This window comes from Somniosus microcephalus, chromosome 3, assembly GCF_052327205.1.
Source record: "Somniosus microcephalus isolate GS21.2 chromosome 3, FLI_Smic_1.0, whole genome shotgun sequence".
Classification (NCBI taxonomy): domain Eukaryota; kingdom Metazoa; phylum Chordata; class Chondrichthyes; order Squaliformes; family Somniosidae; genus Somniosus; species Somniosus microcephalus.
Window position 1 is genome coordinate 172,965,081 of NC_140989.1, and position 12,449 is coordinate 172,977,529.

Genomic DNA, 12,449 nt, shown 5'->3' on the forward strand with positions numbered 1-12,449 from the left:
AGTTAATATACTTAAAGTTTGGCAGATATGGCACAGTTAACAAGTTATGTGGCCACTGACTATCTTCAAACTATCACCCCGAGAGTGTATGTGCACCAAATCTTTGCACTTCTTTGACATTTCCATTAAAACTGAAAACTGGTTTTAAAAAAAAAAAGCTGGTTAAAAAATATCTTGCTTGTCTAATACCCTTTCAGCGTTACTGAAGAACCATGGGCTATTAGTGACACCATACGTTTTAGATTAATATCTGGGAGAGAAGATCACATTAATAAACAACAGAATGCAACACTGAGTTTCAAAAGGCAAAATCTATAATTGCACAACTGGGTGGTTTTCACAGTTCAAGTAAATGTAGTACAACACTCTCATAGGTCCACCCATAAGTTTCTATAATGTTTTTAAAACATAAGATATGAAACCATCAGTTTTGTTGCTAAGCTTTCACCAAAGTTTAATAGCAGGCATGCAACAGTTTCATGCAGCCACATTTGGACACTGGCAAGAATCACACATTTAGGACATTGCTAACAGACGCAACAAGCGCTGCTGAAATGCAAGTGTATTTTTTTCTTTGAGTAGAAGGGCCACCAGTTATTTTTGTCACTAGGATTTCAGTAAAGCATAAGGGTAGATCTGTGAGATTGTTGTACTACGTTTACTTGAACTGTGAAAACCACCCAGTTGTATAATTATAGATTTTGGCATTCCAAACTTGGTGTTGCAATTTAGGTGTTTTTAATGTGCTCTTCTCTCCCAATCGTCTAATAATTTATCGAAGGAAATATCATCAAAGCTAGCTCATTAGCATCTTAACTACTTGCTACCTTAGACTGACTTTTTAACTTGCAATAATACACTGTTTTTAAAACACAATCTTTTAAAGTAACTTTTTTCAATTTTTTCCTGTGGAACATTATCAATACGATTCTTGAAATGTGACAGAATTAGACAGCAGGGAAATAATTAGACCAAGACAGGGAAAGGAGGGGGAAGGGGCTAGGGTACAGGAGGGGGTGGGACGAGTAGGAAATGTATCTCCGTGGGAGAGTCATAAAATTATTTCAGTGGGGGTGAGGGAAACACCTTGTGGGGGGTGCGGTGGAAAAGAACTATAGTGAGACGAGGAATGGGAAAGGGAGGGTGGGTTGGAAAAGTACTTCATTAGGGAGAGGGGTAACTCAGTTTTCCAAAAAATAAGAGTCTCTGATTTTTTTCAACAAATGAGGAAGCCCCAACTTCCCTAACATTGAAAAGGTGCTGATGTTTTAAAAACTGCACAGATCCTGATTTTATTAATTTTAATAGGTGGATTTTTAGAAACAATAAATAGGTACTGATCTTTCCTACAATTAAGAAATTCCACTATTTCAAGTTTGAAGAAGCCTTGATTTAAAAAAAAAATTGCCTAACTGTACTGACAAGATTTCTTCATTTCACAGATTTTTTTTTTTACCAGGATTGTTCCAGAAATGAGGCATTATGTTCTTGGTATACCTAGGGGGCGATTTTATCAATGGGGGCCGCGTTGGAGGCGGGACTGCTGCTTGTCGGGTTTTAGTCCCGCCTCCATCGGCCACGCTATTTTCCCTCGATTGACCTTGTTAAGCCCGCCCAGCAGGCTTAGCAGGCCAATTAAGGGGAAGCCGGTGACAGAACGTTAGCGTATGACATTTCAGATGAATTATCATCGTTTGACCACTCTGTGAAGCTGTCAAACACTGACATTCTCTGTTGTTTGATGAGTTCTTGTACTCAAGACTCATCAAACCTCTTGTGAGCAGAAATCAGATGGATGTTGCATCGGAGAATGCAGCAGCCATCTGTCATCTCTGCCGGTGAGATGCGAGACTCTCTGCATCCCCAACTGTTGAAGCCTGCAGGAAACATTTTCTATCATTTTTCACTCACCTCACACACTTACCTCTCCACACTTGCGCCCATCACTCACTTCCACAGTGCACTTTTGGACCCCTCCGACCCCTGCAGACCCACTGCTCGCCTCAGTGACCCTGGCGGGGTTTCCTGACGTCGGGAAGCCCGCGCCTCTGGTGGAAAAATGGGGCTAATCCTCTTAACTGCCTGTTAACTACTTGTTAAGTGGCTGTAATCCCCTTCCCGCCTGCAGGAGACGGGACCCGGTGCGGGTCGGCTACCCGCCTTCTGGGAAGATGGCACGGAGACGAGTTGGGGGCGGGATGGGTACCCGCCCCCAGATTCTGCCATTTTCCCAGCAGTCCCGCCTACCCAGGGCTGGCAAGATCGCGCTGCTAAGGATATCAAAGACAACACTAAAGTTTTTTACAAATATATTGAGAGAAAGAAGGTGGCTAAGAGTAATGTGGGCCCTTAAGGACAGATGCAGGTGATATTGTAATTGGAAATCAGGAAATGGCAGACTTACTAAATAGCTACTTTGTATCGGTCTTCACAATAGAGGATGAGGATAACATACCAGAGATACAAGGAAAAATAAAAATAAATCTAGGGTAAGATCTAACTAGATTCAGTATAAGTAAAAATAAAATGGTGATGGAGAAACTAATGAGATTAAAGATAGACCAACCTCCAGGACCCGATGGTTTCCACCTCAGGGTATTAAAAGAAGTAGGTGAGGAAATTGTTGATGTGTTCGTCGTGATTTTCCAGACTGTTAACAAAAATTAGGTGCATGTAATTGGAGGTAACCTATTGGCTTGGATAGGGAATTGGTTAGGAGGTAAGAGTCAAGAGAGTTGGGAAAATGGGTATGTACTCAAATTAGCAGGATGTGATTAGTGGTGTCCCCCAGGGATCTGTATTGAGGCCGCAGCTTTACACTATATATTTCCAAATGACTTAGTTGAAGGAAATAGAGAGCCATATATCTAAGTTTGCTGATGATATTACGTTAGGTGACACAGTAAATACTGTAGATGGGAGCAGAAAGTTGCAAAGGGACATTGATAGATTAAGTGAGTGGACAAAACTGGCAGATGGAGTTCAATGTGGTGAAATGTGAGGTCATCCACTTTAGACCTAAGAAAGATAGATCAGAGTATTTTCTAAATGCCAAGAAGCTAAGAACTGTGGATGAGCAGAGAGATTACGAACATAAGAATTAGGCGCAGGAGTAGGCCTTGCGGCCCATTGAACCTACTCCACCATTCAGAATGATCATGGCTGATCTTCTACCTCATCTTCACTTTCTTGCACTATCCCCATATCCCTTGATTCCCTTAATAATAAGCAATCTCAGTCTTGAATATACTCATAAACTGAGCATCCACAGCCCACTGGGGTAGAGGATTCCAAAGATGCACCACCCTCTGAGTGAGAGATTTTGCCTCATCTCAGTCCTAAGTGGCCGATCTGTTATCCTGAGACTGTACCTCCTAGTTCTAGATTCTCCAGCCAAGGGAAACAACCTCTCGGCATCTACCCTGTCAAGCCCTCCAAGAATTTTACACGTTTCAATGAGATCACCTCCTTCTAAACTCCAGAGAATATAGTAATTCTACTCAATCTCTTCTCATAGGACAGGCCTCTCATCCCACGAATCAATCTAGCGGTTCAAGTACAAAAATCATTAAAAGCTAGTGGACAGATACAAAAAATAATTAGAAAGACTAATGGAATGTTGGCCTTTATCTCGAGGGCTAGAATATAAAGGGGTGGAAGTTATGTTACAGGTGTACAGAGCTCTGGTTAGACTCTATCTGGAGCACTGTGTTCAGTTCTGGGCACCGCACCTCAGGAAGAAAATATTGGCCTTGGAGGGGAACAGCGTGGATTCACCGGAATTATACTGGGGCTAAAAGGGTTAAATTAGGAGGACAGGTTGCATAGACTAGGCTTGTGTTCCCTTGAATATAGAGGATTAAGTGGTGATCTAATTGAGGTGTTTAAGATGATCAAAGAAATTTATAGGGTAGATAGAGAGAAACTATTTCCTCTGGTGGGAGAGTCCAGAACAAGGGGGAATAACCTTAAAATTAGAGCTAGACCGTTCAGGGTTGATGTCAGAAAGCACTTCTTCACAAAGGGTATTGGAAATCTGGAAAACTCTCCCCCAAAAAGCTGTTGAGGCTAGAGGGTAGGTCAATTGAAAATTTTAAAACTGAGATTGATAGATATTCTGACATTTTGATGAAGGGTCATCGACCTGAAATGTTAATTCTGTTTCTCTCTTCACGGATGCTGCCTGACCACCTGAGTATTTCCAGCATTTTCTGTTTTTATTTCAGATTTCCCACATCTGCAGTATTTTGCTTTTGTGTTGATAGATATTTGTTAGGTAAGGGTATTAAGGGTTACGGAACCAAGGGAGCTGGATGGAGTTAAGATACAGATCAGCCATGATCTAATTCAGTGGCGGAACAGGCTCGAGGGCTGAATGGCCTACTCCTGTTCTTGCGTTCCGAACGTTAGCAAAGTTTAACATTGAAAACCCTACACAGTGCCACCTACCAGTGTAACTGGTATTGCGAGTAAATGTGGACTTTTTTATAATGGGATTTTCCATTAGATCACATTGACATAGGGGCTATCAAGGCATTTTGAAATGGAAGATCATGACCTACCTACTATTTTAATATATAATAGGTTTTGAACATACAAGCAAATTAAATGCAATTGATAGTCCTCATGAACTAATTAGGGTTATATGAAGTAGGGTGGGAGGAGGCTCATGTGGAACATAAACGCTGGCATAGACTATTTGGGCCGAATAGCCTGTTTCTGTGCTGTACACTCGATGTAATTTATGACCTCAAAGAATTCCAGTACCTTTATCACTTTTTTTCTCTTACCGGTTTCCCATCTCTCCTGAGGTATTTGACTTCTTTCTGGAGTTCAATTCCATGGACATTAGCTGTCCTCCATTACATTATCAAAATGTATTATTCATGTTTAATTTTGAGTATTGTCTGGCTGTTTGACTGCAGGAAACATCACAGGTTGATCCTGTTCTCATCCAGTGTTTGCATTTACACTTCTAGCAAGGGTTGATGGATAATGAGCAGCAGTGGCAGCCCTGGCCTTGTGCCTCTCTAACCCAGGTGCACAGAAGCCAACTATAGTTCTACTTAATGCTGCGCTGGCTAAAGTCAGTACAGGTAGATGATCAAATCTGGGAACTTCCTGGCATGGCTCAATTATTCATTGTCTTAACCTGCTGAGCCATGGCACAGCATGACTTATTGCTTCTAAACTCATCTCTTGCAGCATCTGTGCTCTTTAGAGTAACATTGATAGCATGCCATAAAACATACTTGAGCATTTTCCCACTATCTGAACGTTAGACTAACTGGTTTTCAAATACAATTCCTGCATTTATGAAGCTCCTAAACTATTAATCAGAGCTAGATTCATTTCATAGAATCATAGAATGGTTACAGCACAGAAGGAAGGCATTCGGTCCGTTGAGCCTGTGCCAGCTCTCTGCAAGACCACTTCAGCTAGTCCCACTCCCCCCACCCTTTCACTGTAGCCCTGCAAATTTTTTTCCTTCAGGTACTTAGCCAATTCCCTTTTGAAAACCACGATTCAGTCTGCCTCCACCACCCTTTCAGGCAGTGCATTCCAGATCCTAACCACTCGCTGCATAAAAAAGATTTTCCTCATGTCGCCTTTGGTTCTTCTGCCAATCACCTTAAATCTGTGTCCTCTGGTTTTCGACCCTTCCACCAATGGGAACAGTTTCTCTCTATCTACTCTGGACCCCTCGTGATTTTGAACACCTCTATCAAATCTCCTCTCAACCTTCTCTGCTCTAAGGAGAACAACCCCAGCTTCTCCAGTCTATCCACGTAACTGAAGTCCCTCATCTCTGGAATCATTCTTGTAAATCTTTTCTGCACCCTCTAAGGCCTTCACATCCTTCCTAAATAGCGGTGCCCAGAATTGGACACAATACTCCCGTTGAGGCTGAACCAGTGTTTTATAAAGGTTCATCATAACCTCCTTGCTTTTGAACTCTGTGCCTCTATGAATGAAGCCTGCCCTGCCACCTTCAATGATTTGTGCACATATACCCTTATTTCATTAAGGATTCTTGGGAGAAATACATTTTTTCATGTGCTTCTTAGATATTTAATTCCTGGACTTCATGACACACGTTTCCATTTTCTCCCTCCCTTAAATATGCTATTCTCTTTTTGACAGAAGAGGGGTTTGGTCCAGGTTATGGATTCCATCAATGTTATCCATTACTTAAGTGAAGAGGAAGTGTGTTTGTGGCACCTTGGGCAACTCCATTAAGGCTGATAAACAGTACCTGCCAGGGGAAGTCGGAGCTTGACAATTGGTATAAATTAGAATATGAACTTCGTATTTTAGTCAAAGGTAGATCTTCGACTGTCCCTTGTCAATTTTTCTCTCTCATCTTAATAAAATTAATGTTTGGTTGCTGACTTGAATCATCATCTCTATGGAAAGGGGGGAGTCCAGAAGGCAGAGGGTTTTTTTTTTTACCAGTTTTCTCCTTTCCCTTTGAGGGTATTGACTATTGCTGGGGTGTGGCTGAATGGACACTGAGCCCTTCAGTAGCATGCTTAAAATGTGAGCTTTAGACACTGCATGTCGAGGAGTTATTTGACTTCAATTGGGAGCGGGGAGACAGCCAAGCTCATTTCACCCTCACCTGGCCTCCTCACATTCTCACTTTCCAGCAAGGTCACTGGAAAGCAGTCAGAAGTGGAAACCCTACATTAAATTGTTCCCCTCCTTAGCCAAAGGTGGTAAGATCAATTATGGCACTCCAAAGCTGCCCTAGCTGAGAATAGCTAACTTGGCTCATAATTAGAACTGAACCTGGGAACTTCTGGTCTGTGTTGCTATTGCTGGGCTGTACCTTCACCCACTAAGTTATCGAGGGATCTTCATCATGCCTTTTTAAAGAGCTTTCATTGCAGTGCAATGCAGTTAGGAAGATACCTGGTTGATTTGAAAGAGGGAAAATTGTCAGGAAGTCTGGTACATCAGCAGCATTTACTGGCTGGGCACTCAAAAGAGCATTGGGTGGTCGAAGCCATGGGGCTATCTGCAGTCATCCACTAATTCTCTCAAACCAGAGTCCAAGGATCAGTGCAAAATTCTACAAATGGAGAAAATTAGATTTAAATACATTTAATTAAAGATAGTTAACGGTTTGAAGATTTTTGTCTTTTCTGTACTCATCGTGGTCAGGCCCCAGTGTCAGCACTGTATAATGGAATTTTTCCCATTTCAGACCCCAGTGTCAGCACTGTATAATGGAATTTTTCCCATTTCAGACCCCAGTGTCAGCACTGTAATGGAATTTTTCCCATTTCAGACCCCAGTGTCAGCACTGGGTAATGGAATGCTTCCCATTTCAGGCCCCAGTGTCAGCACTGTATAATGGAACTCTTCCCATTTCAGGCCCCAGTGTCAGCACTGGGTAATGGAACTCTTCCCATTTCAGGCCCCAGTGTCAGCACTGGGTAATGGAACTCTTCCCATTTCAGGCCCCAGTGTCAGCACCGGGTAATGGAATTCTTCCCATTTCAGGCCCCAGTGTCAGCACTGGGTAATGGAATTCTTCCCATTTCAGGTACTCAGCTAGATGCAAAGTTCCCTCTACTTTGTCCAAAGATCATGCCTTGGCCCCATTGCTGAATGCACAATTTCCCTTACCAGTTATTTGTGGCCTTTTCAATTGAAATTGTTAATTGGTGCTAAACTAAGGTTAGTATTTGTGCTTTAGGCCCATGTCTACCAAGATTTTTTTCAATATGAATAAAGAGATGTTTAGAAACACACATTTCTGATGTATCATTCTCTTACAAGTTTGTGCCTGTATGTTGTTAAATAGCAACTAATTACTCACTAGTTCCGTATAATTTATTTACTTTTTAGAGACTATGTAACTGGTGGAATTTGTCAAAGTCCAGCAACTGTCTCAGGAAAGAGTATAATCATAACTGGAGCAAACACTGGTATTGGAAAAGAAACTGCTAGAGAGCTGGCCAGAAGAGGTAAACTGTGGGCAGGGAGGGAGGAGGGAAGGAATTCCATTGCCTTGAATCACTGTCAGTGTCATTGTTAAGGTGATGTATTAATAAATAGTCTATGGTCAAGCTTATTTGTGTACAACTTTGATGCATGCAAATTTTTTCCAGGTCCTGAATCCTCAGTATTAACACTTATACATAGAAATACATAGAAGTTACAACGCAGAAACAATCCATTCGGCCCAACCAGCCTGTATAAGCATTTACCCTCTTTGTTCCCATAACCTTTACATCCCCTTTTCTTTGATCCACCTATCCAATCTAATGTTGACAGTTCCTGCCTCAACTGCTAACCCTGGAAGTGAATTCCACAGCCTCACAACTTGCCGTGTAAAGAAGGTTCTCCTGCCCTCTGTTCAAAATCTCTTGCATTTAATCTTGCATCTATGGCCCTCATTCTAGACCCCTCAACGACTGGAAACAGTTTCCTCCTACCTACACTGGTTTCTGTTTCTCAATCTCTAAATACATAAAACCTGATGCCTACAAGTCATAGGTTGATTTTGAACAAGTTGAAAGTAAGGTATCAACTACAAACTTAATTAATTATATTGACACATAGGCCCCGATATTTACGGGGAGGTGCGGATGAAACCAAAAACGGCTGAAGAACCCGGCAAGACCAGCCATGCGGAGGTTCTGTTAATAATGACAGGACCTCGTTGCATCTTGTAGGTCCGTCTTCCGTCTGGCAGCCAGCCGAATGGATAGCCTGGCGGGAGACAACAATAGCAGCAGGAGGCTGCAGCCGGGGACACTTGGGGATGGTCCACAGTACTCGGGAGGGGGAGAAGTTGGCAATCAGGAGGGAGGGGGAGATCTGCAATTGGGGGTGGGGGGGGGTGGAGTTCAAGTCAGCAATCGGGTGGGGGGGTGGGAGAGGAGGTCGACAATCTGGGAGGGCTGTAGTGGGGAGGGAGCTGGAGATCGGGGCTGGGGGAGGCTGAAGGCTTCCATGAGGGGCTTGGGGGGAGCACTCCTGCACCTCCTGGCCCACAAGGGGTGCTAAAGGAACCACTTACCTTGGGGAGCCAGCAACTCCAGCCTCCGTTTCACTGCCAAGTTTCCCAAACCCCGGGAAATCCGTGCATCACGAGTTAGTTTCAAATCGGGCTCCCAATTGCACTGTAGGACTTGATTTAAGTATGTTAATAAGCATCCCGACCCCTTCCCGCCCTTCGTAGGGGGTTAATAGCGAGGCTATAGTTTCCAAAGGACAAAAGCTTCGAATTTCACCTTTGGGAGATGTCTAGTTCACTTGATGCATAATAAGGATTCGGTTATTAGCTGGAAATAAGAGTGCATGGATTGGGTAACTTACCCCTTGGAATAGTCATTTTGAATTTTAGAAACATTCTATGCAAGTTAATGTACCTCAGAAGATAATCCCTTTTGGGAAGAATTAGATAAGTTAATGCTTTACAAGGAACAACAGCAAAAATAATAATTGGACCGCCCTTGCAGGTACAAGAAAATTCTAGGCTGTAAGGTTTCACAGACATGGGATCTTGACTGGTAACTTATTTTCAGAGTTCACTCATGTAGCCAGATAGCAGTCATTTCCAAAGGATCCCATTCAGTGAAAAAGTTATAGGCCCATTTCTATCTGATCTTAAATTAAAAAAGATCCCAGCATAATATAACAAACGATGTCCTGTTAAAAGTAGCTGACAAGACATTTTGAATGATTATCTATTAGCAATAAGATGTCAAAAACAAAAGTAAACAGTTAAGAGGATTGAACTTGGCAGTGATGTAGTTTGCCTTGTTATTAGTTTATTGTGTCATTGAATGGTAGGATGCAGTTTTATTATTCCTAAACTTGTAAATGCCTATTTATATTGGAGGTGGTAACAAACAACAGGTGCAAGGAGAGCAAAAAACATGAGTGAGTCAACACACATTGTTCTTGTATACCTTAGTGACCAGCTCAAAAGTACTGTATCGGCACCCTATCAAAGTCCTTTGTCTGCCTCCAGCAGTCAAGGAATGCTGCAAGGCTGACCTATAAAGAACCAGGAGAAAAATAATTTGCCAAATACAGTTAAAATAATTTTAAATGGCAGTTTTGGGACTGTGTTATGGTGTGCAGCATTAAAGCTCCAATACTCCACATAATCAACTAGTAATAAATAGATTCAGTTTCTCATTCTGCTGAGGTCTTAATCTGAGCTGCCCCAAGTGGGGAGTGTTGAATCCGTGAATCTTTAGGTAGTGTGTCCTTCAAATAATCGACAGAGACTGCAGAGGAACAATCAACAGGTGTTTACTGGATGAGGGTTGCTCTAAAACTAAACAGTACAGATCCCTACTCAGGGTTATATACAGGTGTGGTCACTGCCAGTACTACAGTATACAGGAGCTGTAAAAAGTAGTTCTCCCCTTAAAGGCATATACACTACAGGGAGGTACTAGTTTGAACCTATGGTGGTCTTCTGAATGGGGAAGGAAAATCAGACACGATGGGGCCGATTTTCCTGCAGGTGCGGGGAATTGTCGGGTTCCCCAAATGTCGGGTTCCGACACGAATCTAAATGGGTCAGCCAGCTGCACGCAATTTTCCCTCAAGTGGCCAATTTATTTCCAGCGTGTGGGCACCCTTGCTAATTGTCCATTTCCAGTCAGAAAGCTCCACAGTATGATGTCGTCATTTGTGGTGCTTTTAAAGTGTCCAGCAAGCTTTTCAACTTCTGCAGGCTTCCCAGCCAGTCGTACAGAATGGCAGAGGAGCCTGCACCAGCTGCTGCCAGCGGCAGAGGCCGAGCTGCCGCTAAATTTGATGAGACGTCATTGCAGACATTGGTGGATGGGGTTAGGGCCCACAGGGAGGCCCCCTTCCCTAGCTCAGGGAGGCCCCCTTCCCTAGCTCAGGGAGGAAGAGGCCTCCCAAAAAGACCAGGGCTGCATGGATGGAGGTAACTGCAGAGGTGAACTCTCAGGGAGTCACCCGCCGGACCTGGATGCAGTGCAGGAAGCGCTTCCATGACCTTCACCGTACAGGAAAAGTAAGTGTGAAGTTTCCAACACCCTCAACCTGATCCCCATTGCCTTTCCCCAACAGCACTCAGCTTCAGCAATCTCTTCCTCCACATCCCACTTCACAGTCACATCCATGCACCCTTACCCATTCCCTATCTCTCTATGCTCACATTCACATAACTATTCCACCATGCAGACCTCACACTGCCTCTCACTCTGATGCTTGGAACACAACTGACAACAGACAGGGAGGGCCCTTGGCCTTGCAGCCTCACACCATCTTTGTCTCCTAAGTATCTATGCTATGCAATCTCTACACTCACTCCTGCACTCTCACTCAAACTCCACTTGTCTCCCTCATTGCAGGAAAAGAGAGCTCACAACAGGAGAGAGCGAGCCAGGACTGGCGGAGGGCCACCCTCAATCGTGCACCTGACCCCCTGGGAGGAAGCAGTGATGGAGATTGTCGGGGCTGACATCGCTCCGGAAGCTGGGGAAGGAGAGACAGGAGCAAGCCCGCAAGCTGGTGACAGAATAGTTTTCCATCTCTCTCATTGACATAGCATGAGTCGCTGTTGCGATTCTGAAGCTACATCATTTGGCCTTATGAGCATCTGCAAAATCCAATGTGCATGTAACCTTGGCATCACATCTCTAACTCTTTCCTTTACTCCCCCACAGAACCATCCAAAGCCCCCGTCCCCACTGCGGAGGAGGAAGAGGCTGAGCAGCCAGACGCTTCAGAGGAAGCTCCAACCTCTTGAGGGCGCAGCGTCAGCAGAATTCAGCGCACCCAGCACCAGCGCAGACACTCGCACCTCGGTGGGGCCTTCGTGAGATAGAGTTGTGTTGTCACCTGGTGTATCACAGCTCACAAGTGAGCATCAGCAGATTGTGGAGACAGGGACAGCAGTGGAGAGTCCTTGCCGGAGGGCGCAGGCCTCTGCCAGCTCAGCTCAGCTGCATGTCGACCCTATGCCTCTGGGTCCATCCACAAGAGAGAAGGTGATGGATCTCCATGCACAGATGCAGGAGTCTCTAGCAGGTTTTGTCTCGAGGGTCGCTGCGAGTGTGGAGCGAATGGAGCAGTCCATGGCGAGCATGAGCAGAGCCTTATTGGAGTCATTGATGCATGAAAGCAGCACCACGGAAAGGATGGCTACCTCCATGGTAAGGCTAGCTGCGGCCGAGGAGAGGAGGGCTGCGGCCATGGAGGAGCTTAGTCGCCAGGGTATCGAAAACATGGTGAGTGCTCAGAATAGAATGACATCTCTTGAGGAACGATGGGCATCTATTGAGCACCGAAACCAGGCCTTCATGGAAGTCCCTCTGAGCAGGACTTCCAGTGCAGATACGGGTCCCCAAGGCCCCCCTGATGTGCAGCAAGGTGCTCTCCAGCCACTTGCAGGCACTGAGAGGGAGGTTGTTGGCACACCTCAAGGAAGTGGGGGCTCCTCT

At 44.3% G+C, this 12,449-nt stretch overlaps 1 protein-coding gene across 3 annotated transcripts in view; it reads left to right on the forward strand.

Moving 5' to 3' along the window:
* The window catches only part of LOC147121566 (retinol dehydrogenase 13-like), a 202,727-nt gene that overhangs the window by 20,952 nt on the left and 169,326 nt on the right, over window positions 1-12,449 (forward strand). For 2 of the 3 annotated variants that reach the window (XM_085981926.1, XM_085981924.1), the window contains exon 2: window positions 7,858-7,976. The exons of the other annotated variant lie outside the window; for it this stretch is intronic. In XM_085981926.1, coding sequence (XP_085838052.1) covers window positions 7,858-7,976 — 119 coding nt within the window. The remainder of the gene's footprint in view (window positions 1-7,857; window positions 7,977-12,449) is intronic. 3 annotated transcript variants of the gene reach the window in all.